Raw genomic sequence first — 25,146 nt, 5'->3', positions numbered from 1 at the left:
GGTCTCCCAATCACCACCAGGAGTAATTGTTAAGTGCAGAGCCAAGAGTAATCCCTGAACACAGCCAAATATAACCCCAAAAGATTTCTTTAAAAAAGAACTCCATTTACAAAACAATCATAAAGAAGAACATTCATTGGGGCTTAAGAGTAGCCCAGTGGTATCACTAATCATCAGGGACGTATCTAAAAAAATTAGAAATTGAGTTCCCATTTGACCCAGCAATACCACTTCTGGGAATATATCCAAGAGATACAAAAAATATATAGTAGAAATGACATTTGCACTTGTACGTTCATTACGGTGCTGTTTACAATAGCTAGAATCTGAAAAAAAAACCAATTTCCTGAGAATAGATGACTGGTTAAAGAAACTTTGGTACATCTATGCAATGGAATACTATGCAGATATTAGAAAAGATGAAGTCATGAAATTTGCATATAAGTGGATCAACATGGAGAATATCATGCTAAGTGAAATGAGTCAGAAAGAGAGAGACAGACATAGAAGAACTGCACTCATTTGTGGAATATAAAGCAACAGAATGGGAAACTAACAGCCTAGGATAGTAGAAACAAGGACTAGGAGGATTGCTCCATGGCATGGAAGCCGGCCTCACATGCTGGGGGAAAAGGCAGCTCAGATAGAGAAGTGGCCACCAAGTAAAAGATGCTTGGAGAGTCCACTATGGAGGGGAAATGTGTGCTGAAGTAGACTATAGACCGAGCATGATGGCCACTAAACACCTGTATTGCAAACCACAACACCCAAAAGGAGACAGACAGTAAAAGGGAATACGCCTGCCACAGAGTCAGGGGAGCAGCGTGGGGGTGGAGGGGGCAATGAGGTGGTGGTGGGAGAGATACTAAGAACATTGTTGGTGGAGAATGAGCACTGGTGGAGGAATGGGTACTTGATTATTGTATGACTAAAATGTAAGCACGAAAGTTTGTAAGACTGTAACTGTGCCTCATGGTGATTCACCAAAAAAATAAAAGAATTTTTTTAATAAAATAAAAAAAATAAAACTTAAAAAAAAAAGAGTAGCCCAGTGGCAAAGAGCCTTGGAGACTGGAGATCATTAGTTGCAATCCTGGTGCTGTGCACATTCTCACATGCAATGGACCTGCTGTCTGAAACTCCATTAACAACTCCATTCACAATCTCCGTTACACACTCAGGTATGTATGAACACTGCAGCTAAACTGTGTGAGTACTGCAGCCAGGACTATAACCCTGACTGAATGTGTGTGAACAGCACAGTAACCCCCAGCAGGCACTATACTCAGAATGGGCCTGGGTACTAGAGTTAAGAGGTTAAGTATATACAACCCTAGACAGTATGATTACAAGCATCATAATTAAATTGTGTGAGCTGGTGAGCTCCTCCACTAAGTGTGCAAGCCCCATAAATAAGAGTGTGCAACCCCTGGTCACTACAATAGAAACAATGGGAGGGGGAATAAAGTACTTGATTAATTTAACAAAAGTACAAGACTTACACTCTGTAAACTACAAAATGCTGTTGAAAGGAATTCAAGATCTAAATAAATGAAAAAGTTTCCATAGTCAGGGCTGGAGCAATAGCACAGCATGTATGGCATTTGCTTTGCATGTGGCCAACCCAGGTTTGATTCCCAGCATCCCATATGGTCCCCCAAGCACCGCCAGGGGTAATTCCTGAGTGCATGAGCCAGGAGTAACCCCTGTGCATCACCGGGTGTTACCCAAAAAGCAAAAAAAAAAAAGTTTCCATAGTCATGGATCAGAAAATTCAAAATGATTAAGTTTACAATGTTCCCCAGTTGTAGAAATTTAAAAGTTGATTCTAAAATTTGAATTGCAAAGGACTCAGACTAACTGAAAACAATCTTGAAGAAGAACATAATAAGGCTTACATTCTTATTTCAATATTTACTGAGAAGAAACAGTAATCCAGAAAGGTTGATACACAAAAATAGATGTAAAGGGGCCAAGGCAATTGCTAGTAGGGCTTGCCTTGTACTCGGCCAACTTAGATTCAATTCGTGCATCCATATGGTCCCCTGTGCCCCATCAAGAGAGATTATTGAGTGCAAAGCCAAAAGTAAGCCCTGAGCACCACCAGTGTGGCCCCAAAAAACAAAACAAAAATGTATAGATCTACAAAATAGTTTTGAAGATTCATAAATAAAGTTCTGTGTCTATGGGCAACTGGCTTTCAAGTATGCCGAAATTGTTTAATCACTGGGGGGGGTGGGGGGGAGGCGGGGATATTTTAACATAGTACTGAGATAACTAGATAGCAATAAAGAACAAAGTTAGACCCTTCACACCATATGTGAAAGTTAATTAAAAAATAAATCAAAGACCTAAAAGAAATAGCCAAAACTATAAAACTCTTAAGATAAATTAGGATTCATCTTTATGATCTTCGATTTAGTAAGGACTTCAAGAGCATGAGGAACAAAAGAAAAATAATAATTTGTATCTCATCTAAATAAAAACCTCTGTTCTTGAAAGGATACTATTAAGAAAGTGAAAACACAACCAAATAAGAGAAAATGTGGACAAATGTCATGTCTGATAAATAACTTGTAAAGAGAATATGTAAAGAATGCTTACAGTTGAATCAGAAAAATGAAAACAGCTCAATTTTAAAATGAAATAATGTATGAATAGATATTTTTCTAAGATACAAAAAATTGCTGGTACAAGAAAAGATGACCAAGGTCATAAACTATTAGAAATATGCAAATCAAAATAATAATGATATACTATTCTACCCTCTAATCCATCCACAGTGTCTAAACTCACAAAGTCAGATAGAAACAAGTATTGGTGAGGATGTGAAGAAACCAGAATTGTCAAACTGCTAGCAGGAATGTAAAATGTACAACTATTTTGGAAATAGTCTGGCAGGTCCTCAAATTATTTAACAGAGTTACATGTCCTGAGTTTAATCCTGGGCACCCCATGGGGTTCCCTGAGCCTCACAAGGAATGATCCATGAACACGAAGCCAGGAGTAAGCCTTGATTTTAACTAGCCATGTCCCAATCCCCCACCAAAAAAAAAGAAAAATTTCTTCTCTATATTGTAATATAGAGGAGAAAAGATTGACTTTTAGTGACATAGTGTAGCATATACAGATATTAATTTATAAAATAGCAAATACGTATGTTGGCTATTTGCTATTTTAAGCATTTTAAACATCTTAAGGCTAACATTAAACTTATTAAAGAATAAAACTTAGGCTTTAAGACCACTCATTTCAACACACTTCACCTCACCCTGCGGAATATCGAGGCCTCCAACTCCATCAATTGTGCCAGCTGCAAAACTGTAGCCCAATGCTGGTTTACATGTTTTTACCTAAGGGAAACAGTCATTAAATTTCAAGTTAGCCATGAGCTCAGCCTAGAGTGGCAGCCTTGCGATCTCTAACCAGTGACTGAGAAGCTCTTACACTGTGTGAGCTATTGACCCTGACAGTGACGTCCGTCATGTTCACCCACTGATGGGCTGAAGCCAGGGGTCCAGTCACCTCCTGGGAGGCAGAGGCAGACAGTTCCTAGAAAATACACACAAGATTATGGTTATAAGCAAATGAATTCTCACACCAGTGAATATCCAATTATTACACATGAATTTCTCTAGCAACCGTAGGTGGTTCACAAAAGTTCAAAAGTCCCAAAGATGGATGGATTGGGTGTATTCTCCACAAATATGTTAGTCTTGTAACACAGACTATGGCACACAACTCTTCAATCTGCTTTCAATAAGAAATGGAGTGTTTTCTTGATAACTTGGTTTTAAGGGTACTTCCTATAAGGAGTTAGACACAAGAAGTCACTGGGACTTATGGAAGCAGCCTTCTCACTGACATGTTTCCAGCTGAGGTTCGAGCTTGTCTTCCTTATAATGATCTCTTTCCTAATGAAAATGTCAGTCAATTACAAATAAAGGCATAAGGAGCTGGGTCGTGGCTTACCTTTGCTCTCTGATATAAGATCCGCCCTATGATTTGTGTGCTGTCAAGCATATTCTCCCCAGGTCCCTGGGACATGCACATGTTCGGCTGGGATAAAATAAGACAAAATATCTTCTTAGTGAAATAAGCAACTCTTTAAAGAAATGTAAAATACCAAGTGAATCTAAGAAAAGTAGTTGTTTTTAAATAACATTCTAGCGTTTCTTCTCAGATGTTCTCTCAATCTAAAGATGAAAACAGTACAACCAATCATGAAAATGGAACAGTGACTGTCTTTTGACCATCTATTCCAGCACCTTCCTTTTGAAAATAAAGAAATTAAGGCTCAACTTTGTTAAAAGACTTGCCAGAGTTCATACAGATAGCCAACATCTGAGCTAAAACTGCACCTTCATCTTTCTGTTCACTGCAGCTCTTTTCTACTTGCGTTGTTGTCCACACCTTTTTCTCATGATAATCTTAAATGGAAATTCAAATAGAATTACACTGGACCAATCTCCTGGAAAAATATGAAAACCTGCCTCTTTATCTGATTCTGGAAATTTTGAGAATGATCACATACTAAAGTATTATAAATGGAATAAAATTACTTAAGAAAATATGAGGGGCTGGAGCAAAAGTACAGTGGGGAGGGCATTTGCCTTGCACATAGCCGACCTGGGTTTGATCCCTGGCATTCCATATGGCCCCCTAAGCACCGCCAAGAATAATTCTTGAGTGTAGAGTCAGGAGTAACCCCTGAGCATCACTGGGTGTGACCCCCAAAAAGCAAAAAAAAAAAAAGAAGAAGAAGAAGAAAGAAAGAAAGAAAAAAATATGAGTAAATATACCTTTAAAAATTATGAAACTGAGGGCCAGAGCAATAGCACAGCGGGTAGGGCATTTGCCTTGCATGTGGCCGACCCGGGTTCGATCCCTGGCATCCCATATGGTCCCCCAAGCACCGCCAGGAGTAATTCCTGAGTGCAAAGCCAGGAGTAACCCCTGAGCATCGCTGGGTGTGACCCAAAAAATATATTAGAAAACTGAGCCTTGGAGAGAGAGCACAGTGGGAGGTCTCTTGCCTTGCACATAAAGATCTGGGTTTGATCCCCAGGACCACATATGTTCCCCTGAGCACAGTGAAGAGTGATCCCTAAATGCAGAGCCAGGCATAAACCCTGAGCGCTGCCAGATGTGCACAAACATTGGCTTTGGTTTTTCTCTTATTTTTAGGAAAAAATATCTACATATAAAGCAAAATCATATTGGATTCATTCAACATTCACAATGCTATGCACTAAATATATCACCATGGTGGGGGATGAGTCTACCACCTGCCCAAACAAAGACCCGGCAGTCAAAAACCTCCACACTCCATTCACTGACGTGGTCATGGACAAATTTATAGGCTCCAGATGAGCTTCATCCAGGAATAAACATGTTGAAAAACTCAGGTATGTGGGTTTTGTGAGCAAAGTCTCCAGGCTCTCATGGAGACAGGGATGGGCTACCTTCTCCCATTCCTTGTGCTCTGGAAGGCCTGGTAGTCTTGCCCAAGAACTGTCTCTGTTGCCATATAAGCTCATTAACTGGCCATAATCCAAAGACTCATAAGTAAATCTCAAAAGAGATTAACAAGAGGCAGAAATCCATCTGGACCCCAACTCAACATCCAGTTAAAAATTTAACTCCAGCTGTATCACCCCACTCATAGTTTCAGAATTCTCAGAGCATGTGGCTGGGACATCTTAAACTCTACACCACTGATATACTAGAAGTAGCACACCACATTGGATGGGATGTAAAGTAAAAGGTAACTAATCTCAATTAAGAAAATATTAACACATAAGGTTTAACCTGAAGCACCATGTTAGTAATCTCCCATACAAGAGCTAATGGCTCCAGAGTAAGATGCAGCAATCTTCACACACTTTCTTCTAAGGGAATTTTTTTGATCATTTATAAAGAATTATTCATAACAATCAATATAAAATGAATCATATAGGGCCTGCTATTGGGGCAGGCTTGGGTGGTGGTTGAGAAAACTGGAAATAATGGTGGTGGGAAGGTGCAACAGTGGTGGGATTGGTATTGGAATATTGAATGTAATAAATCATCATGAACAACTTAATAGCACTGTAGCACTGTGATGCTGTTGTTCATCCATTTGCTCGAGCGGGCACCAGTGATGTCTCCATTATGAGACTTATTGTTACTGTTTTTGGCATATCGAATATGTCATGGGTAGCTTGCTAGACTCTGCCATGCGGGTGGGATACTCTTGGTAGCTTGCCGGGCTCTCGGAGAGGGGTGGAGGAATCGAACCTGGGTCATTCGCATACAAGGCAAACACCCTACCCACTGTGATATCACTCCAGCCCCAAACAACTTAATAAAAATTTTAAGTAAATAAAATAATTCCTAGTTGTGGTTTAAAAAAATAAAAATTTTATCTTATTGCCTAAAAAAACTAATTATATCACTGTAAATCTAGGAAGGAATACAACGAGGAGGAGGAGGAGGAGGAGGAGGAGGAGGAGGAGGAGGAGGAGGGAGAGGGGAGGAGGAGAAAGAAGAGGAGCAGTCAATCTACCAATAGACACTCCATGAAGTTCAGATGAAATAGGAGAGTTTCAAAAAGAGAAATGCAAATGGACATGCAACCTTACAACATGCTCAATCTCATGACTAAACATACATTTAAACTTTGAAGAGAGAACCTTTGCATAGAGTGTTGGCAAAGATTAAAAGAGATGTTTGTGAGAATTGGGTGGATCTGTCACTCATGTGCTGTGGGTGGCAATGTGATTCAGAGAACATCGGTGTAATATGTAGCAGAATGTTCGACATTCCTTCTCTTTGACAACAAACACATTGTTGAGAATTTTATGGAAAATGAAACTCATATATGTGAAATGTGTACAAAATCACAGTGACACAGCATATTTATATGAACGAAAGGAATAAAAGAAGAAAAATAGAGGATGACAGAAGAAAGACAGAGTAGGAAGGAAATATTTAAGAATAGGGAATGGTTAATTTTAACTATAGACTTAAAATTGAAAATTCTGAAATCAATTATGTTTTAAAGTAGATTTAGTGGAAATTTGGAAGCAGGAACTAGAATAGCAAAAGCATCTGATACCATATATGTAAAATTACATGCACATACTTATATTACACAAAGGCAGGAAAAACTTGTCTGGAAGAATGTTCATTATAGTTTCAAGTAAGGGGCCAGAGAGATTGTACAGAGACTAAGGTTCTTGCCTTGCATGCCACTGACTGCGGTTCAATTCCTGGTACAACATATGATCCTCTAGTACAACATATGATCTGATGACCTCAGTAGTCATCAGAGTGACCACTTAGCAGAGCATATACCCCAATCCCAAAATCAAACACAAAATAATTGTGAGGGTCATTTTAGAATAAGTAGATGCATCTTTTTATGAATTTAATTTTGAAAACTTTTCAATATTGTTTGAATGTTTAACCATCATACAGCATTGCTCAAAGATACAGTAGAGCTATTTTCTAAATTTAAAAAATATTTTTAAAGAAACGACAGTACTGAGACTGCTCGAGAAATTTGAGAATCAACAGGATAATGATGATGATGATGATGATGATGATGATGATGATGATGATGATGATATTTTACTCTTGTCTTTCATTATCCAGACAATGGCTCAAAAATTTCAAATTAAATTCAATATCAAATTTTTTAAAAAAACACAGTAAATCGTAAAACACTTTTTCTTTTGGAGATGGAGAATTGAAAAGATAGTACATAGGTTATGGTACATGACTGCATGTGATCAACCCTATTTTAATCCCCAGACCACCACTGTGGTCCTAGATGTTCACCACCCGGCACTGTGAGATGACCTGGGCATCCCTAACACCATAGGGGTAGGACAGTGCCCCATCCTCTAAGACCTCCTGAGCACCACTTTGAGGATCCTTCCCCAACTCCCCTGCCTAAAGCAAATACTGTCTTTTTTTTTTGGGGGGGGGAATGAGGGGTGATTTTTTTGTTTCTTTTTTGTTTGAGGGCCACACCTGATGATGCTCAGGGATTTTACATGACTGTGCACTTAGGAATCATTCCTGGTGGTGCTTGGGGGACATACAGGAAGCCAGCAATTTGAACCCGGCTTTGAATTCAGCAGCATGCAAGATATGCACAATTATTCACTGTATTACTTCTCTGGCCCAACTACCTCTTTCTTGAATGAATCTTGATTTGACCCAGAAAGTCATCTGTCCCTTTGTAGTAAGGATTTTGTTCCCAGTTCAGATTACTTAGAAGAGATCATGGTTATGCCTAGTGCTTGAATCAAACTACATTTATCATTCCCCAAGAAAGTTTCGGGTTCAGGAATGGGCGAGTAACATAAACCGACCCAATCAGACTGAAGAAAATGCATGTGCCTTGATTGGAGGAGAGGTTTCCTCTCTCCCCTACTGTATAGGGCAGGATGGCAGAAAGGAGTGGCAGAAAATATACTTTCCTCACTACAAAAAAGAAAGAAGAGACGTATATGCTGCCTGAGCCCATGTGCTGCCTGTGCCCACGTGGCCTTGTACATGTGGTGCCCAAGCACATGTGTCGCCCGCATCTCCCTCCTTGAGATGAGTACTTTTATGCTTTCGTGTCCAGTGCTAGGATGTGTGAGAGCTCTCTCCACCCTTGGAGAAGCCCAAATCCTCTCTTGAGCGTGTTATTCTTACTATTCTCTCTCCCACTTATTCCTTCCTCCTTCCCTCAGAAACCTCTAAATAAAATCTGTTTATTTCAAAAAAAAAAAAAAAGAAAGAAGACAGGATAAAACACAAGGAAGACAGAGAAAAACATAAGTCTGTTATAGGAAGGGGCTGGGGTTTTTAAAATTTTTTTCCTGATTATAAAATGTGGGGAGAACCGAATAATAACTGTGACCTAAAAAACTTGTGTACAGAGATTGAAGCTGCAAGTTTGTAGACCAGCGCCACTGGCACATGCCAAAGTGATCCTGACAGCCCTACCACTGGAGATCCTGGCAAGGGGAAAAATGGAAACAAAAGCAAAAAGGGTGCTTTGTGTAGAAAATAGGGAGAAAATGTACAGTTTTAAAAAATGTAGTGCTTCATTTTTTTGTGTTTTATTTTGTTTGGGGGGCCACACCTGGCAGTGCCCAGGGTCAACTCCTGGTTCTGTGCTCAAGGATCACTTCTAGTGGAGCTCGGGAACCATATGGGATAATAGGGATTGAACCTATGTACAAGGTGAATGCACAACCTACTGTACTATTGCTCTGACCCCTCACCTGTCTTTTCACCAGAATACATTTCTCTTCAACACTGCAATTCAATGAATGTGTGACATTAACTCTCATTTACTGTTTTAATATTATGAGATTTTTCCATATCATTAAGTATCCCATTAAACTGGTGCATAATGTTCGATTGTAAATAAGTGTAACAACATAGTAAGCAATTTCATCTATAAATTCTGAAATCAAACAAGGATACTTAAAGGCTAATATAAATTAATAATGTGTGAAAATTTTCCAAGTGAGGGGTAACAAAGGAAGGCTTTCTTCATAAAATAATAGCAATAGCACAGCAGTAGGGCGTTTGCCTTGCACGCGGCTGACCTGGATTTGATTCCTCCGCCACCCCTCTCAGAGAGCCTAGCAAGCTACAGAGTGTCTTGCCCGCACGGCAGAGCCTGGCAAGCTACCCATGGTGTATTCAATATGCCAAAAACAGTAACAACAAGTCTCAAAATGGAGACATTACTGGTGCCCGCTCGAACAAATCAATGAGCAACAGGATGACAGTGATACACTGATACATGATATAAAAGAATAATTGTTAAAAAATATATTACTTAGCCCAGATAAATTCAGAGCTGCTGAGAGTGAAACGGACCCTCTGTGCCTAAAGACTTTGATTCCAGAGACCTAACACATTCGGGCATCCAGTGCAGCTTCTAATAGCAATGCACTGGGACTGTGAACTGGGCTACAACTCCGTACGGCCTTGGGGTGGATCTTTCCTCCCCACCCTGTCTTCCTGCACAGAAAATGGTGGTGGCAGCAGCATCCACATGGCAGGTGCCATCTTCTAAGACTCCTAACCCAGAGGTATAAGATTTTTATGCTTGGGGCTCCTAGGGAATCATGGGAAGTGGGTGTAACCGGCACGCCCTCAGCCCAGATAAATTCAGAGCTGCTGAGAGTGAAACGGACCCTCTGCGCCTAAAGACTTTGATTCCAGAGACTTCTTACAGCAATGCACTGGGACTGTGAGCTGGGCTATGGAATTTCTGGCAAAAGTTTCCCTGGACTTTATACAGAAATCCAAAACTTAACATCTATAATTGTCAGCAATGTGAAACGGTTCTTTTTTAACAGGTCTGACTTGGGGGGAATCTCCAAATAATAACAGTGAGTTTTTGTTGAAATATTGATGGTTATTAAAGTAGCAGCCACTTCTCTGGATTGTGAACTAAGCAACAGCCCCACGCCGACCGAGGAGAGGTAATATCCCTCTTTCCCAGTTGTTTCCCATTTTCAGGGAGAAATGCGGCATGGTGTCCACCATACTATGAGGTGCGGGAAGGGGGATGAGGGGGGGAAAAAAAAGGAAAAGGAAAAAGGAGGAAAAAAAGAGTTATGTACTTGGAGCAGTGGGGCTACATATCTCTTCATTCTCAGCAATGGAAAACTAATTGTCAAATGCTTCCTTGGCAGTAGGGCTGTCTTTCTTTGGGGGAAACTCCAACAACAATAGTGAGTTTTGTGTTGAAATATGGAACGTAATCAAGGTAAAGAGAAAATGAAGTGAAATTCATCAGTTATACAGTTGGGAGTAGGGGGGCAGTGGCGGGGGGTATACTGGGGTTTTTGGTGGTGGAATGTGGGCACTGGTGAAGGGATGGGTGTTTGAATATTGTATAACTGAGACATAAACCTGAGAACTTTGTAACTTTCCACATGGTGATTCAATAAAAATTTTAAAAAAAGTATTGGTCATTAAAAAAAAAGGAAAAAATATTACTTAATGGGTGGAAGTGATGGGAACAGAATAAATGGTCAAGAAATAGTGTCTCATAAAAGTAATATCACATGGTCAGGGACATAGTAAGTTCAGATGCATATGTTCAACTCAAGTTTGAATTTTGACACCACAATGATGCCCTGAGCATCGACTCTAGTTACAACCCTGGAGACTGGCCACTGGGTATGGCCCTGGAAGCCTCCATAACATCTGGGTGGGGGGTGGCCTGGGTATTCCCAGAACTGCAGACCATCTGACCTTTACACTGAACCAAGAATCACTGATGAGCCTCTCCCATGGCCTCCGAAGCACAGTTTGAGAGGCTAAAAAAAAGAAAAAGTATTATCACTGGTAAAATAAATGATGCACACATAAAGCAAAAATCCCAGAACCATCATCTGCTCCTCAGGTCAAAATTGAAAAAATATAAAGGAATATGGGGAGGAAGCAGACAGCATTATTTGCTTTATAAGGCTCATCACAAAGACCTATTTATGAACATTCAAATATTTTTGACAAAATAGTGAAAAATTTAAGTCCTGTACCGGCCGATTAAAAATCAGTAGATAATAAAATTTTATTTGTGAATGCACAAATATATGGGTAGCAGGAATTAGAGTAATAACTCCTGGAAAGAGGAGAGGAAAAGAAAATGGGTTGGGACTTTCACTTTTCCTACTCTCTGTACTTTTGTGTTCCTTTACAGAAAGATTTTCCTATTTGTAACATTAAAAGTTGAGGGGGAGGGAATTGATCTGATGTATTTTTTTAAAACCCTATAGACTTTGAGTCATGAGAAATATCTCAGGTACCGATCCTGGGTACCAATTTTGACGTCAGAAACATCTAGGCGGAATGTTTCAGACTCTGAAATCTGTAGAAGGATATTTAATCTCTGGAATTTAAATTAAATTGCTTCACTATTAAAAGCCTTAACAATCATATTAAATATATACAATATTACATGTGTGAAATTTATTGGGTACTTTATAAAAGCATATTCTAAAGTTTTAAGTAGGTAGGTGTATATACACTTAAAGAAAACATTTATAAATTACAAATGCATATTAAAATGTAAACATACATGAGATGCAATAACAAAGATTCTGCGCCTCATTACTTACCCCACCAACAGGACAAGAACTATTGGCATTGTCACAAGAATCTCCTGTATTGACACAATGGGGTCCAAGAATATTGGGAGATACATCTCCTAGATTTGATGATGCAAATGCTGCTACATAAGGTCCCTGCCAAAAGAAACACGCAATTGCTTTTTATTCATTAGTTCCCATAATGATTTTCTTTAGAAATGCAAATATTCATTTTACTCTGGTAAACTATTCTAAATAAAATGTGATAAAGTAAAAACATACAATACATACTATATTCTAAGAAAAGTTTATTTCTGACCTTTCACATACTATTATCAATATGCATAATATCACTGGTGATAGTCCAATTGTCAATAAAGTCATTATAAGTAGCAAACCTTCAAAGCTGTGCCTCAAATAAAACATTATGATAAGAAACAAAGTGTGAAACAACTAATTATAAAATGCTAGCTGATTAGTCTAGTCTCTGGTGTTATTTCTGAATCTCAGAGACAACATTTCCTTAAAAAAATTTTTCTACTGAAGGGATATTCTTTATAACCTTTCAGTATCAATACTGTAAATCACATGCCCAAAAGGGGAGAGACAGACAGATAGACAGACAGACAGACAGACAAATAGAGAGGAAAAGCACCTGCCATAGAGACGGGCAAGAGGTGAGGAGTGATGGGAGGGAACCTGGGGACACTGGTACTGGGAAATGTACACTGGTGAAGGGATGGGTGTTGGAGTACTGCATGACTGACATTTAATCATGAACAGTTTTGCAAGGATCTATCTCACAGTGATTCAAAAAATAGTCAATCTTGATTTTTGTGTTAGAAAACTCAACTTAAATATATTCCCAGGATTACATTCTGTATTCTTTTCTCTTATCTCTATTTTGCTGTTGTTGTTGTCATTTTTTTGGGGGGGAGCCACACCTGGCAATGTTAAGAGATTACTCCTGGCAGTGCTCATTGGGTCATATATGATGCCAGAGACTGAACCTGGAGCAGTCACATAGAAGACTGTACTATATCTCTGGCCCCTTCTCTCTCCGTAAAAGAAAGAAAACAGTATTTTGAGGAGTGTAAGATATTAAATGCAACCCAACTTTTGTTTCAATCCACCTGAAACATTTTCTATTTTCCTGGGGATAAAAAGTTAATCAAGCATCAGAGATCATGTGTCTTTGCTTATACTAAAAAGACCATCAATCTCAAAGTGCCTAGCACCCAGCCATAAATGCAAACTTCCTTTATTTTTTTATAAAATGTAGCCTATAGTAAAAAAAGGAGTTTTGTAGCAAAAGCACTGAAAAATTCAGACCAAGTGTTCATGGGGCTAATGTTTTTATAATAGCATTTGTTTTAGACAAGCTCTAATACCATCAAATGTACAGTACTTGGGTTTTAGATACAGGAAGTAGAACAGAACAGTGTCACTTTTCCCACTTTTCTATTTGCAGTCATTATTTTAGAGAGCAGAGGAACTTCTCAATTGAGCTCCTGACTCTGCCATTCACTGTTTTCAAGTTACCAAAAGAAATCCTATGGATTAAGACTCTGCCGGACTAGCCTTATTGTAGGAAAGTAGAATAAGTCTGTGAAAGGAAATTTACCACTGAGGGAAGCCCAGATGAGTAAACAAAACCTATAATTCATATTTCTATGCCTTAAAAAGGGTTCACTAGTTTTACTGCTCTAAATACAAATTTAAAGATCAACAGTGTTTATCCTATAGCCAACAAAACTTCATACATAGTGGGGCTGGAGCGATAGCACAGCGGGTAGAGCATTTGCCTTGCACGCGGCCGACCCAGGTTCAATTCCCAGCATCCCATATGGTCCCCTGAGCACTGCCAGGAGTAATTCCTGAGTGCAAAGCCAGGAATAACCCCTGTGCATCGCCAGGTGTGATCAAAAATCAAAAAAAAAAAAACTTCATACATAGCAAAAATCTTGAACTTATTCTTCTTTATCCAACTAATTATACACTCGCAAATAAAATTTGCAATAAAGATTATTATCACTTTTTATTTTTCTTTCCTAATTAAAGAACACTGAGAATTTTTTAAATCTAAATATATGAGAATATAATACAAATGATGACTTTTTCCTCTGGAGAGTAGAATCAACCATTCAGAACATGCATGAAGAATGAGACTCAATAAACTAAGATTAAGTTTTCAGTGTCATGAACTCTCACCTCTCCAGGTAGATATCCTTTGTTTTTATCTTGCTCCAGAAGGTAAGCCGCATAGCCCACATTGTCACTATTTACAAGATGATTGGTATTGTTCATGCTGACTGGGTGGATAGCGAACCAGCTGTAAAAGAGAAAGAAGTACTAAATTGATGCAGAGGCCTCAAGACAATGATGAGGGCCTTAAGTTTCCTCCAACAAGGAAAAAAATATTACAGGGATTCCACATTTATGGTCCTTCATATTTTTTTCGATTTTGGGCCACACGAAGTGATACTTAGAGATAACTCCTGGCTCTGCACTCAGGAATTACTCCTGGCAGTGTTTGTGGACCACATGGGATGCTGGGGATTGACCTACAGGTCAATCTCATGCAGGGCAAGCACCCTATCTGCTGTACTATCTCTCCAATCCCTATGTTCCTTTATTGTCACTGGGCTTAAATTATAAATAACATTCTCAGAGGTTTAATCATTGACTTAAATTAAAAATACAAAATTATCCTTATGAATATTTCATCATTCCCATCTTCCTCAGAAGCTGTAAAGAACTAAGATTAGGAAATCATCCAATGAGGCATCTAAAGAACTATATAGACATAGAATGTGCCCTTTAAGGCAAATCTGCATATAATAGTTATTCGAATGTATCCAATTCAACAGAAATTATCTGAGTGTGAGATATGTACTGAACACTGAATAAAGTCCAAGTTTATTCTCATAATCTTATATAAAACAGAAATGAACAAATGCTTTTAATTTCACGTGACTAGTGTTAAAAGAGATAGGCATAAACCTTTTAGGACCCAGGAGGATTAGCAATTAATTCTGAAAGGCATTCCAGGGAGAGGGAATCATTGAGTAAATGAACAAAGGTATGAAAGGGAATATTATGCATCATTTAATATATCCTATTGCACAACATACCTTGCTTAAGCATTGATCTAGGTAATTTACAAACTAATTTCACATCTCTTATCTTATTTGACCTTCACAGCAAACCTGTGAGACAGACTATTAGTACCGCCATCCGCATAGTTGTCTCAGAGAAGAAACCCCACTAAAATAAAGGACCAAGACTCAAGTATGGGTCTTGTCACATCTTATCTTACAGGATCAAAGTTACACTCAGCAGAAAAATATATTCACAAGTGGAAAACTATACAGTAGATCAACTAGGATGCTCAAAAGAGAGAGAGATGTCATTTCATAAAGTTTCAGTCTAATTTAGGATTTTTAAAAACTGATTAAAGCTTTACATCAAAAAAATTTAAAACAGTTCAGCTTATGTTACATAAGTGCCCAAAACTGAATATTCATTAAAGACTAGACATGTTTGGGGACTTCAATGTTATCATTCAGAATTCTCTCATTGCCCAACAGATGTTCAATAAGTCCTTCACTTAATGTTGTCAATAGAGTCTTGGAAACTGCAACATTAATTAACTGCAACATTCAAATGAGGCATGATGAAACTAGGTCCTCAAATAAAACTGTTTGGATTTTTTTAGAGCCACACTGGCAGTACTAGTGGGACCATATGGGGTGCCAAGGATTGAATCTATGTCAGTTGCCTGAAAGGCAAGCACCCTACCCGCTGTGTTATCACTCCTGCACCTCAAATAAAATTGCTTTGGAGGCTAGAGAGATACTATAGTGGATTAGTATAGTATATGCATAGTATCATACTTGTCTTGCTCATATAAGACCTACATTCAATCCCCCACACCTCGTATAGTTTCCGTAACACTGCAAGGTGGGATCTCTGAGTGCAGAGCCAGGAGTAAGGCCGAGCCAAGTTATGGCCCATGAGACAAAACAGAACAAAGTTTTATTCAATATTAATCTGAACCATTTTTTTTCTGATCAGCGGTATGAATGTTTATCTCTGCATTTATGAAGGTCTACTGTAAAAGCAGGTCTGAGATGGCCAGCTCAATATTCAGGGGTTCGGCCACACTGCACAAATAAATCAAGCTGGTTTGTGCCATAGGACTGTGTGGGCTGTGAAATTTGGCAGCAATTCCAGAGTGTAAGTCTTTAGCCTCTACCATGCACTAGTAAAACATTGCCTTACGGAAGCATAAGCCAGTATTACCTATTATTTCTGCTTTTTGGAAAGAAACCACAGATCAATGTTTTTGCAAAGTATTCATTGCTCTTAAAAATTCTTAAAGAACAGGTAAATGATAATAGAAACCAACAAAGTTGTTACAACTTGACACATAAGATACAGAGCCATGCCAATTGAAGATAGTGGACTATATTTTGGATCTGCTTAATGACAACTGACTTAAAAAGACTATTGTTACCATCAACTAAACTAAAATTATATTATCAGGTCATATAAAGAAATTTTTTATTTTCATTAATTGAAAGGAAGAAGATCATTGAAGAGGAGAGTTGGAAATAATTGGAAATGATTTTAATAAATAAAATTGAGAATAGTTTTAAATGACTACTAATATAGCTTCATGAGGAAGGAGATTATTCATCCCTCAATGAATAAGGTGAAAGCACTGTGAGTACATTATTTTAATTATATATATGGCATTCTTTAGGAGGAGAAAATATCATAAAAATAATTTTTCTTTGTCTTCAAAATCTTGTGAAATATAATATTTTTTCAATGAAAAAAAGAAATGTTTTATTTTGTTGATTTTGATAATGGATTATATTTTTTTAAGTATTTAATGTGGTTGTATCTTTAAGTATTTAATCTGATAGTGTTACTGAACTTTTTATAAGTAAAACAATTAATCTGGTATTTTGTTTTAAATACTTAGTGTGGAGGAGGGTTTTCAGGCAGAGAGAACAAATAGAACAGCAAAACAATGCTAAATATTGGAGATAGATAATAGTTATATGAATATTCATGGATTAATTATTCTAAATAGGTTTGTATTTAAATTTTTTCACAATAATTTTCCACAATAAATATTTTCCAATGTTTATATACAATTCAAAAATTTTGGTCAAATCACCAAATCATTTATTCTGGAGATTGAATTCAATCTCTAAGTTTCCATCAAATTGCCATCATGCTAAGGTACAGAGGTTTAGGTAGACAATATCCTACAGCTATCCCTTCTAAGTTATTCACAAGTTTTCTGTATTTCAGAAATTCCTTTTGTTACTTTCACTTTAATGGTTTGTCTCTTCTCTTAAAAATCAAGTGTCAAAGGAAATTCTTGTCAACCAGAATTTTCTCATTAATGGAAGTCTGTATTTTATAGTTTTACTCTATTTAATTTAGAAGAAAAATGGAGTGGAGAATGATTTCATGATTTCCCTACCATATGATCACACTGGTCGGTCAGATCCAACCCTTCCTGTTCCATGGAAGGAAACCTATACAACCATCCTGTCAACACTCATATTTAGCACCTGTTGGGTAGAGAGTTTTATATACCGAATCACATTTTACGCTCCCAAAGCCCTTTCATTCATTTGATATCATTAATCTGCTTGTACATCTAAGAAAATGAAGCCTCAGAGTGATGAAGTAACCTGGCTAAGGGCACACAGTGGCAATTGAAGAAGCTGATTTATCAGACCAGAAGCCCCATGTTCTTATCTACTTTGGGATATTGGCTCTGTCCCTTCTTTCTGTTCATTTACTTGCTCATTCAATGCACATTTAGTTCACTTTGAATCTCTTCCAAGCACTAAGGAAATAGAGATGAATAAGGTGTCATCTTGTCCTTGAGAAACACTTCACAGTGAATGTGATATTTGAACTGTGTCTTATGCAGGAACTTGGCAAGGGATTACTGGAGAAAAGTCATTTAGAGCAAAGACATAGAGACAAGGAAAGGTTGCAATGTGCCGAGAAATAGATAGAGTGGCCAGGGCAAGGAGAAATGGCAATTGTTCCTTTTATTCAATCAACATGAAATTATAAGTAGTCAAGTGTGCGTTGGCAGTGAATTAGACCTCAAGAAGCATAGGAGTCAGGTCTATTAAACTTGAAGAATTTTTGTCTATAAGTAGACAACAAAGAGGAATTCTTATTTATTCTACCTATTTTTGACAATAAATTAAAATGAATTCCATTTTTTCTATAAAAACAAAAAATAAGTATTTTAAAAAGGTATTTATTTTTCAAGGGAATATGGGAACACCAGGTGGAAGTTGACACAGTGTTGGGACTGGTGTTGAAATATTAAATGCTGGAGGTATAGTGCTGCTAGCAGGTCAATCTGTACTTGCAGGGTGAGTACATCGGCAGCCTGATGATACCTTCAGACTTCTAGATACCCCAAGATTGCTGCCAGACCCCAACAAATTGGGGCCATGTTTATCAAGGAATTAGTTAGGTATGTGGGAGACACACCCACAAACCACCTCCGGCTTAGCTATATAAGTTCGTTTATTGGCCTTATTTCAGAGACCCATAAATCTCAAAAGAGATCAAAAGACACAGTTAGGGCCAGTGGCCCAGAGGTAAGAAGGGAGAACCACAGAATTTCCTGACCCCGCACAAGGCTGTCTTCACCAGGGCACCTCAGAGGGGGATGGGTTGAGTTTCCTTCCCTGCCCCAGGCAGAATTCCGGCAGCTGAAAACCTCCAGAACCCAACCTCTGCCTTGCCCAAGGCCACTCTCCACAAGCTCGGATGAGCCTCACCCAAGAGGGGGACAAGCCTCAACCAAGACGAGATGAACCTCACCCAAAAGCGGACCAGCAGGAAAACCCAGGTATGCGGGAACCCATGACTGAGATCTCCAAGCCCGCTTGGATCAGGACTGGGCCTCCTCCCCCCAGGTCCCCAGATTTTTGCTAGCTTGGCAGTCACACCCACAAACTGCCCCCCCCACCATGTAATCTCATCAACAGTCAAAACCCAGAGACTATAAACTAAGGCTCCCAGAAGAGAATGACACAGAGTTTCCTGGATGTTATATTCTATCCACAACAAGCAATACAAAACAAATCGTCTAGCATTGCCTTTTTAGCAGTTTTGAGTGGTGGTAAATATCAAATGTGGTAGAGAGAGAGAATATGGGGGAAATTGTCTGCCACACAGGCAGGGGGAGTTTGGAATGGGGCGGGGGAGGGTTGGGGAAGGATTTTGGTGGTAGAAAATGTGCACTGGTGAAGGGATGGGTGTCTGATGATTGTATGACAGAAGCTCAAACATGAAAGCTTTGTAATTGTATCTCATGGTGAATCAATAAAAAGGGGGAAAAACAATAATAATAAAATAAAATTGACATTTTGAATAAAAAATAAAGTAAGGTGGAATTCATGCACAATTCAAACAGCTTAATCAATGGCTGAATAAATAGCAGTACTCCTACATTATTTAAAAAAAGAAATATTAAATGCCTAAACACATAAATACACAAAGTTTGTAAATTACAGTTCTTTAATTAAAAAAATTAATGTTATTTGTTTTTTAAAGTAAGACATTTCCCTGTTTTTCCTCCACTGCCCTTTGACATATATGCTATTACAATATCTGGCTTGTTACAATAATAATTATTATCAAGATGGGGGGCTGGAGCAATAGCACAGCGGGTAGGGAGTTTGCCTTGCACGCGGCTGACCCGGGTTCGATTCCCAGCATCCCATATGGTCCCCTGAGCACTGCCTGGGGTAATTCCTGAGTGAAGAGCCAGGAGTAACCCCTGTGCATTGCCGGGTGTGACCCAAAAACCAAAAAAAAAAATTATTATCAAGATAGAGATGAATTTTTTTTTTTCTCTTTGGGTCATACCCGGTGATGCACAGGGGTTACTCCTGGATCATGCACTCAGGAATTACTCCTGGCATTGCTCAGGAGACCATATGGGATGCTGGAAATTGAACCCCGGGTCGGCCACGTGCAAGGCAAACACCCTACCCACTGTGCTATTGCTCCAGCCCCAGAGATAAATATTTTGAAGTATGTGCTGAAAATTAGTTATTTTCCTTTAAGAAGACTCTATTCAAATCTGGTCAAAAATATTCATCAAAGAAAAGTTCTAAAAGGGAAAAAATGTGGCAGTTTCCAAAAATTTTAGACTAAAAATATTATAAGCATATCACTCATAAACATTTTTAAATAAAGTGTCCAATAAAAAATAGGGTTTGAGATTGGAGGAATGCTACAAGCCATAGAGTTTGCATGCAACTTGCATAGAGTTTGCGTTGCATACAGCTGCCCCTAGTTTGATTCCCAGCACGCCATCGGCACTCTCAACTCTGCCAGTACTAATCCCTGAGCTCAAAGGCAGAAGCAAGTCCTGAGTGCTGGTTGTAGTTCTCAAATCAAACCAAAACCAACAAAACCAGCCTGATGCAATAAAAAATATTAAATCAAGGCATTTGAGATCAATTCCTAGATTGTAACCAGTCAAAATTTCTTGACCCCTGTTTCCCGAAGCTTAAAAATAACAGATTTCTACTATGCTTGTAAACCAATGTATAACAAACTATTTTAATAAGTATAATGGAAACATTTGCAGCAAAAAATCTCTAGGGCCTCTTTCAATTGAATTGTGTATTTACTATTTTGAAACAGAAAAGCCGCCAGATGAGATCCGGAGCAGCTGCACACAAAACGGCTCCTCTGCTCCTAAAAGACTATGATCCCGGAGGCCTACTAACCACTTTTGCCACCCATCGGCTTCTTACAGAAATGCATCTAGACTGTGAACTGAGCTACAACCCCATGCCGCCCCGGGAGAGGAAAGGTTTTTCTCTCTCGGCATTTTCTTTTGGGGACTTCTTGCAGAAATCTCTCTGGACTTAATTACTAAAATAACAGAAATCCAAAACCGTGTGGCCGCAAGAGCCATATATTCTTCATTCTCAGCAATGGAAAACAAACTCATCAAATGATGCCTTTTCAGCAAATTTGATTATTGGGGGAAAATTCCAAATAATAATAGTGAGTTTTCTGTAGAAATATTGAATATATTCAAAGTATAGAGAGAATAAAGTGAAGATTATTAGCCACACAGGTTGGGGGCAGGTGGGAGGGGGTATACTGGGGTTGTTGTTGGTGAAACATGTGTACTGGTGAAGGGATGTGGGGGGTTGATCATTGTATGACTGAGACTTAAACTTGAAAGCTTTGTAACTTTTTTCATGATGATTCAATAAAAAAATAAAATGAAAAAAAAATGAAAAAGCCAAACATAAAACCTAACTTTTTTTTCTTTTTTTTTTTTGTGCGTGTCACATCCATCAATGCACAGGGGTCACTCCTGGCTCTGCACTCAGGAATTACCCCTGGTGGTGCTCAGGGGACCAGATGGGATGCTGGGAATTAAACCCGGGCAACCCACATGCAAGGCAAGTGCCCTACCCGCTGTGCTATTGCTCCAGCCCCAAAAATCTAACTTCTTAATATTCTAAGCAGTATCAAACCCATTCTAGGATTCTGGGTCATCATATTGCATATGCAATTTGTTCCAGTACAATGTGACAAAAACACATTAGCTAGGCTGAAATCCAGTCACAGAAAGGGATTATCTTTGTGTAATTTGTTCCAAGATCCTACATTCTAGAGGTAGACTCACCAGCTGAAATATGTGGTACAGAGAATACTGTACTCCACTCAAAGACAGTATTCACAAAGATAAGTAACCTGAGAGTTTTTTCCAGTAAACCATAGCAGGTTGAATAATGAATGCCCTTTCAAAAATATATGCCCACCAGAACTTCAGAATGTTGAGACGACATTATTCAACCCACTACAGTTCACTATGATTCATCTCTAAATATTCTATTTCCAAATAAGTTCAAACTCATGTTCACCATAACCTTAGAAAGTGAACTGATTCCTTCCGCCCCTGTCAGAGAGCCCAGCAAACTACCTGTGGTATATTCAATATGTCAAAAACAGTAACAACAAGTCTCAAAATGGAGATGTTACTGGCGCCCACTCGAGCAAATCGATGAGCAACGGGATAACAGTGATACAGTGATTTATTTGGAAATAGAGTCCTTAGAGATACAATTATAGTAAAGACCAAGTGGGATCAAACTGGCAGAGCTTGCTCTAAAATCTGATTATAGGTTGCATCATAACAAGAGGAAAGGAAAAGAGAAACATCCAGAAGAAAAGAAAGGTAAGCATTGCAAAGATGGAGGTGTGATGTGTCTACAAGCCGCCAGTCAGAAGCTAGGAGAGACATAAGGAAGAGATTCTCCCTCAGAACCTCTTGAAGGAACCAGTTCTGCAAACACCTTACTTTTGGACTTCAAATCTGTGGCAGAATATATCTGTACTATTATAAGCCAGCCAGCCCATACTAATTTGCTATGAAAGCCCTAAAAACTAGTATCATAGCCCTCTGTTTTAATGACTAAAAAATCTAGCTCTGGAGTTAAAGATAAGTGACAGCCTATTGGACCCTCATATTCTTATCTGTAACATAATGGTTATAGCATTATCTACCTTAAAACATTTTATAACTAATGGAATAAATATCTAAATTGTTTTGCATAGGGGCCGGAGCGATAGCACAGTGGGTAGGGCGTTTGCCTTGCACGCGGCCGACCCAGGTTCGATCCCCGGCATCCCATATGGTCCCCCAAGCACCACCGGGAGTAATTCCTGAGTGCAAAGCCAGGAGTAACCCCTGAGCATTGCTGGGTGTGACCCAAAAAGCAAAATAATAATAATAATAATAATTGTTTTGCATAATGACTGGTATAGGGGTTGAAGCAATAACAGTACAGCAGGTAGGGTGTTCACCTTGCACACAGCCAACCTGTGTTTTGTCCCCGGCATCCCAGTTGATCCCCTGAGCCAGTCAGGAGTGATTCCTGAGTGCAAAGCCAGGATTAAGATCTGAGCACAGCCAGGTTTGCCTCCCCTTGATCTCACAATAAAAATGACTGGTCTATTCCATTAAAACATCACTATGATGTTAATGATGATACAGTTACTGCTGCTATTCCAGATGATAGTGATAAGGCAAAAGACAAAACCTCCAAGAGACTTCTTCATAAGATTAATGTGTTAAAAGATATGGTTATATAATCATTGCACTGCATATCTTTGTGTGTATACAGCACCGGCATTCAATCTGTATGCTAGAACCACAAAATACTTAAAATAAGGAAACCCTGCCCTCTTGTGGCAGACACTTTATGTCCACGTGTTCATTTCTCCCACTCCTATTAGTATAAAGGTAGGGCATATGAACAGCTTGGGCCAATAACTTTTAGCATGAGAACCACTCAATCATTACTTGAAGCTGCATAAGTGGGAAATAAGCACTTATTTGTGTGAGGCCACTGGAATTTTCACATTCACTGTGATATGCCTGGCATAATTGTCCTTGTCCGTTGTGGTTTCTGGCATTAATTATCCAGATTAGCATGCCTCGTCTCACCTCCTTAACAGTCTTACCTCATCTTTTTACAAGCTACTTGATGAAGGAAAGCTTAGTTCACTAAAGTAGACAGACCCTAGAATTTTACCCAAAGGTCAACCTGAATTTCAAACAGGCAGATACAAAAAAAAAAAAAAAAAAAAACTACAGTCAGAGAAGTCCCAATTCACGTAAACAAGGTCTGAATCCTGGAAAATCATTCTATCGTCTCTGCTGCAGAGAAAGACACTATTTTCTTCAAGAGTCCTGTGTGTAAAATCTCTTCTCAGTAATATTAGCAGATAGCTCTCTGGTTTAGCTTTAACTCATTTAATTCTTATGATCAAAATTCTTGAATCAAAGATCAACATAAAAACAAATAACCAATAAGAGTATTTTTTTTTAATTTAGCCCAACTAGGAATTGAAGAAGAAATTGAATGGCAAACAATAGTGATGACTTTTTTTGGTCCATCCTTTACCAACAATTATAAAACATGATACGACCAAAGACTGCCAAGGACAGCACACCTACTCTTGTTTGGGAAGCAGCAATGTGCACCATCAAAACCTTTCCAGAGTAACAGTTGGTGCTTTGTGAGAAAAGATTTAATAACACACTTTCCTCTTTGTCTCCACAATCTAACTTCAAGGAATTTAAAAGAACATCACTGGCAAATATAAAATATTATCTGTTCAAGAATGCTTACCAGTGTATTTTGTGATGAAAAACAGATGTAAGTTATCAAATGATTCCTCATTAGTTGAGCATAAGATCTTACTTAAAACATTATATTGCATAATATATGTTTACATATAATAAACCATCATACTTAGCATTTTAAAATGTTAATTTTTGAAGTTCAGAGAACTGAATAAATAATGAGTACTGCTATCATAGACTTTGTGAGAGAAAGATCTTTGCTGCACTTAAAAGGAATCACTCATAATGCATGCAAACACACAATAGTCTCTATAATGGGAATAGAGCCATTACTATTTTCAGAGTATTTTTTTGTTATGTCTTTTTCTTTTGATTTTTAAGCCACACCTGGTGGTGCTCAATGCCTTCTCCTGGCTCTGTGCTCAGGGATTATTTCTGGTGGGCTTGGGAGACCATATGAAATGCTGGGGATCGAACCCAGTCAGCTGCAAGCAAGGTAAGTGTCCTATTCAAGGTACTATCACTCAAGTAGCCCAAAGTATTTTTATTTTTTTATTTTTTTTATTTTTTGTTTTTGTTTTTGTTTTGGGGTCACACCTGGCAATGCTCAGGGGTTACTCCTGGCTCTGCACTCAGGAATTACTCCTGGTGGTGCTCAGTGGACCATATGGGTTGCTGGGATTTGAACCCGGGTCGGCCGCGTGCAAGGCAAATGCCCTACCCGCTATGCTATCACTCCAGCCCTGTAGGATAACATAGCCTCAGGTAGTTTAGGTTTATTGGGTTACTCCCGTTACAGTGCTCCTATCCCTCTTTGTTTATTTGTAGCTTCTTTCTTAGTGTTCTGTTGACTTGTAAATAATG

General features: G+C 38.6%; 1 protein-coding gene across 6 annotated transcripts in view; it reads right to left on the bottom strand.

The window, feature by feature from the left end:
• ASAH2 (N-acylsphingosine amidohydrolase 2) overlaps positions 1 to 25,146 on the bottom strand; it is a 115,325-nt gene that overhangs the window by 31,042 nt on the left and 59,137 nt on the right. For all 6 annotated transcript variants that reach the window (XM_055119594.1, XM_055119595.1, XM_055119597.1 and 3 more), the window contains 5 exons: positions 14,310 to 14,430; positions 12,129 to 12,254; positions 3,973 to 4,059; positions 3,448 to 3,552; positions 3,272 to 3,353 (listed from right to left, as the gene is read on the bottom strand). In XM_055119594.1, the coding sequence (XP_054975569.1) occupies positions 3,272 to 3,353; positions 3,448 to 3,552; positions 3,973 to 4,059; positions 12,129 to 12,254; positions 14,310 to 14,430 (521 nt within the window). The remainder of the gene's footprint in view (positions 1 to 3,271; positions 3,354 to 3,447; positions 3,553 to 3,972; positions 4,060 to 12,128; positions 12,255 to 14,309; positions 14,431 to 25,146) is intronic.

The sequence above is a fragment of the Sorex araneus genome, chromosome 11 (genome assembly GCF_027595985.1).
Source record: "Sorex araneus isolate mSorAra2 chromosome 11, mSorAra2.pri, whole genome shotgun sequence".
In the NCBI taxonomy this organism is placed as follows: Eukaryota; Metazoa; Chordata; class Mammalia; order Eulipotyphla; family Soricidae; genus Sorex; species Sorex araneus.
Note: the sequence above shows the minus strand (reverse complement) of the source record. Positions and strands in the feature narration are given on the sequence as shown.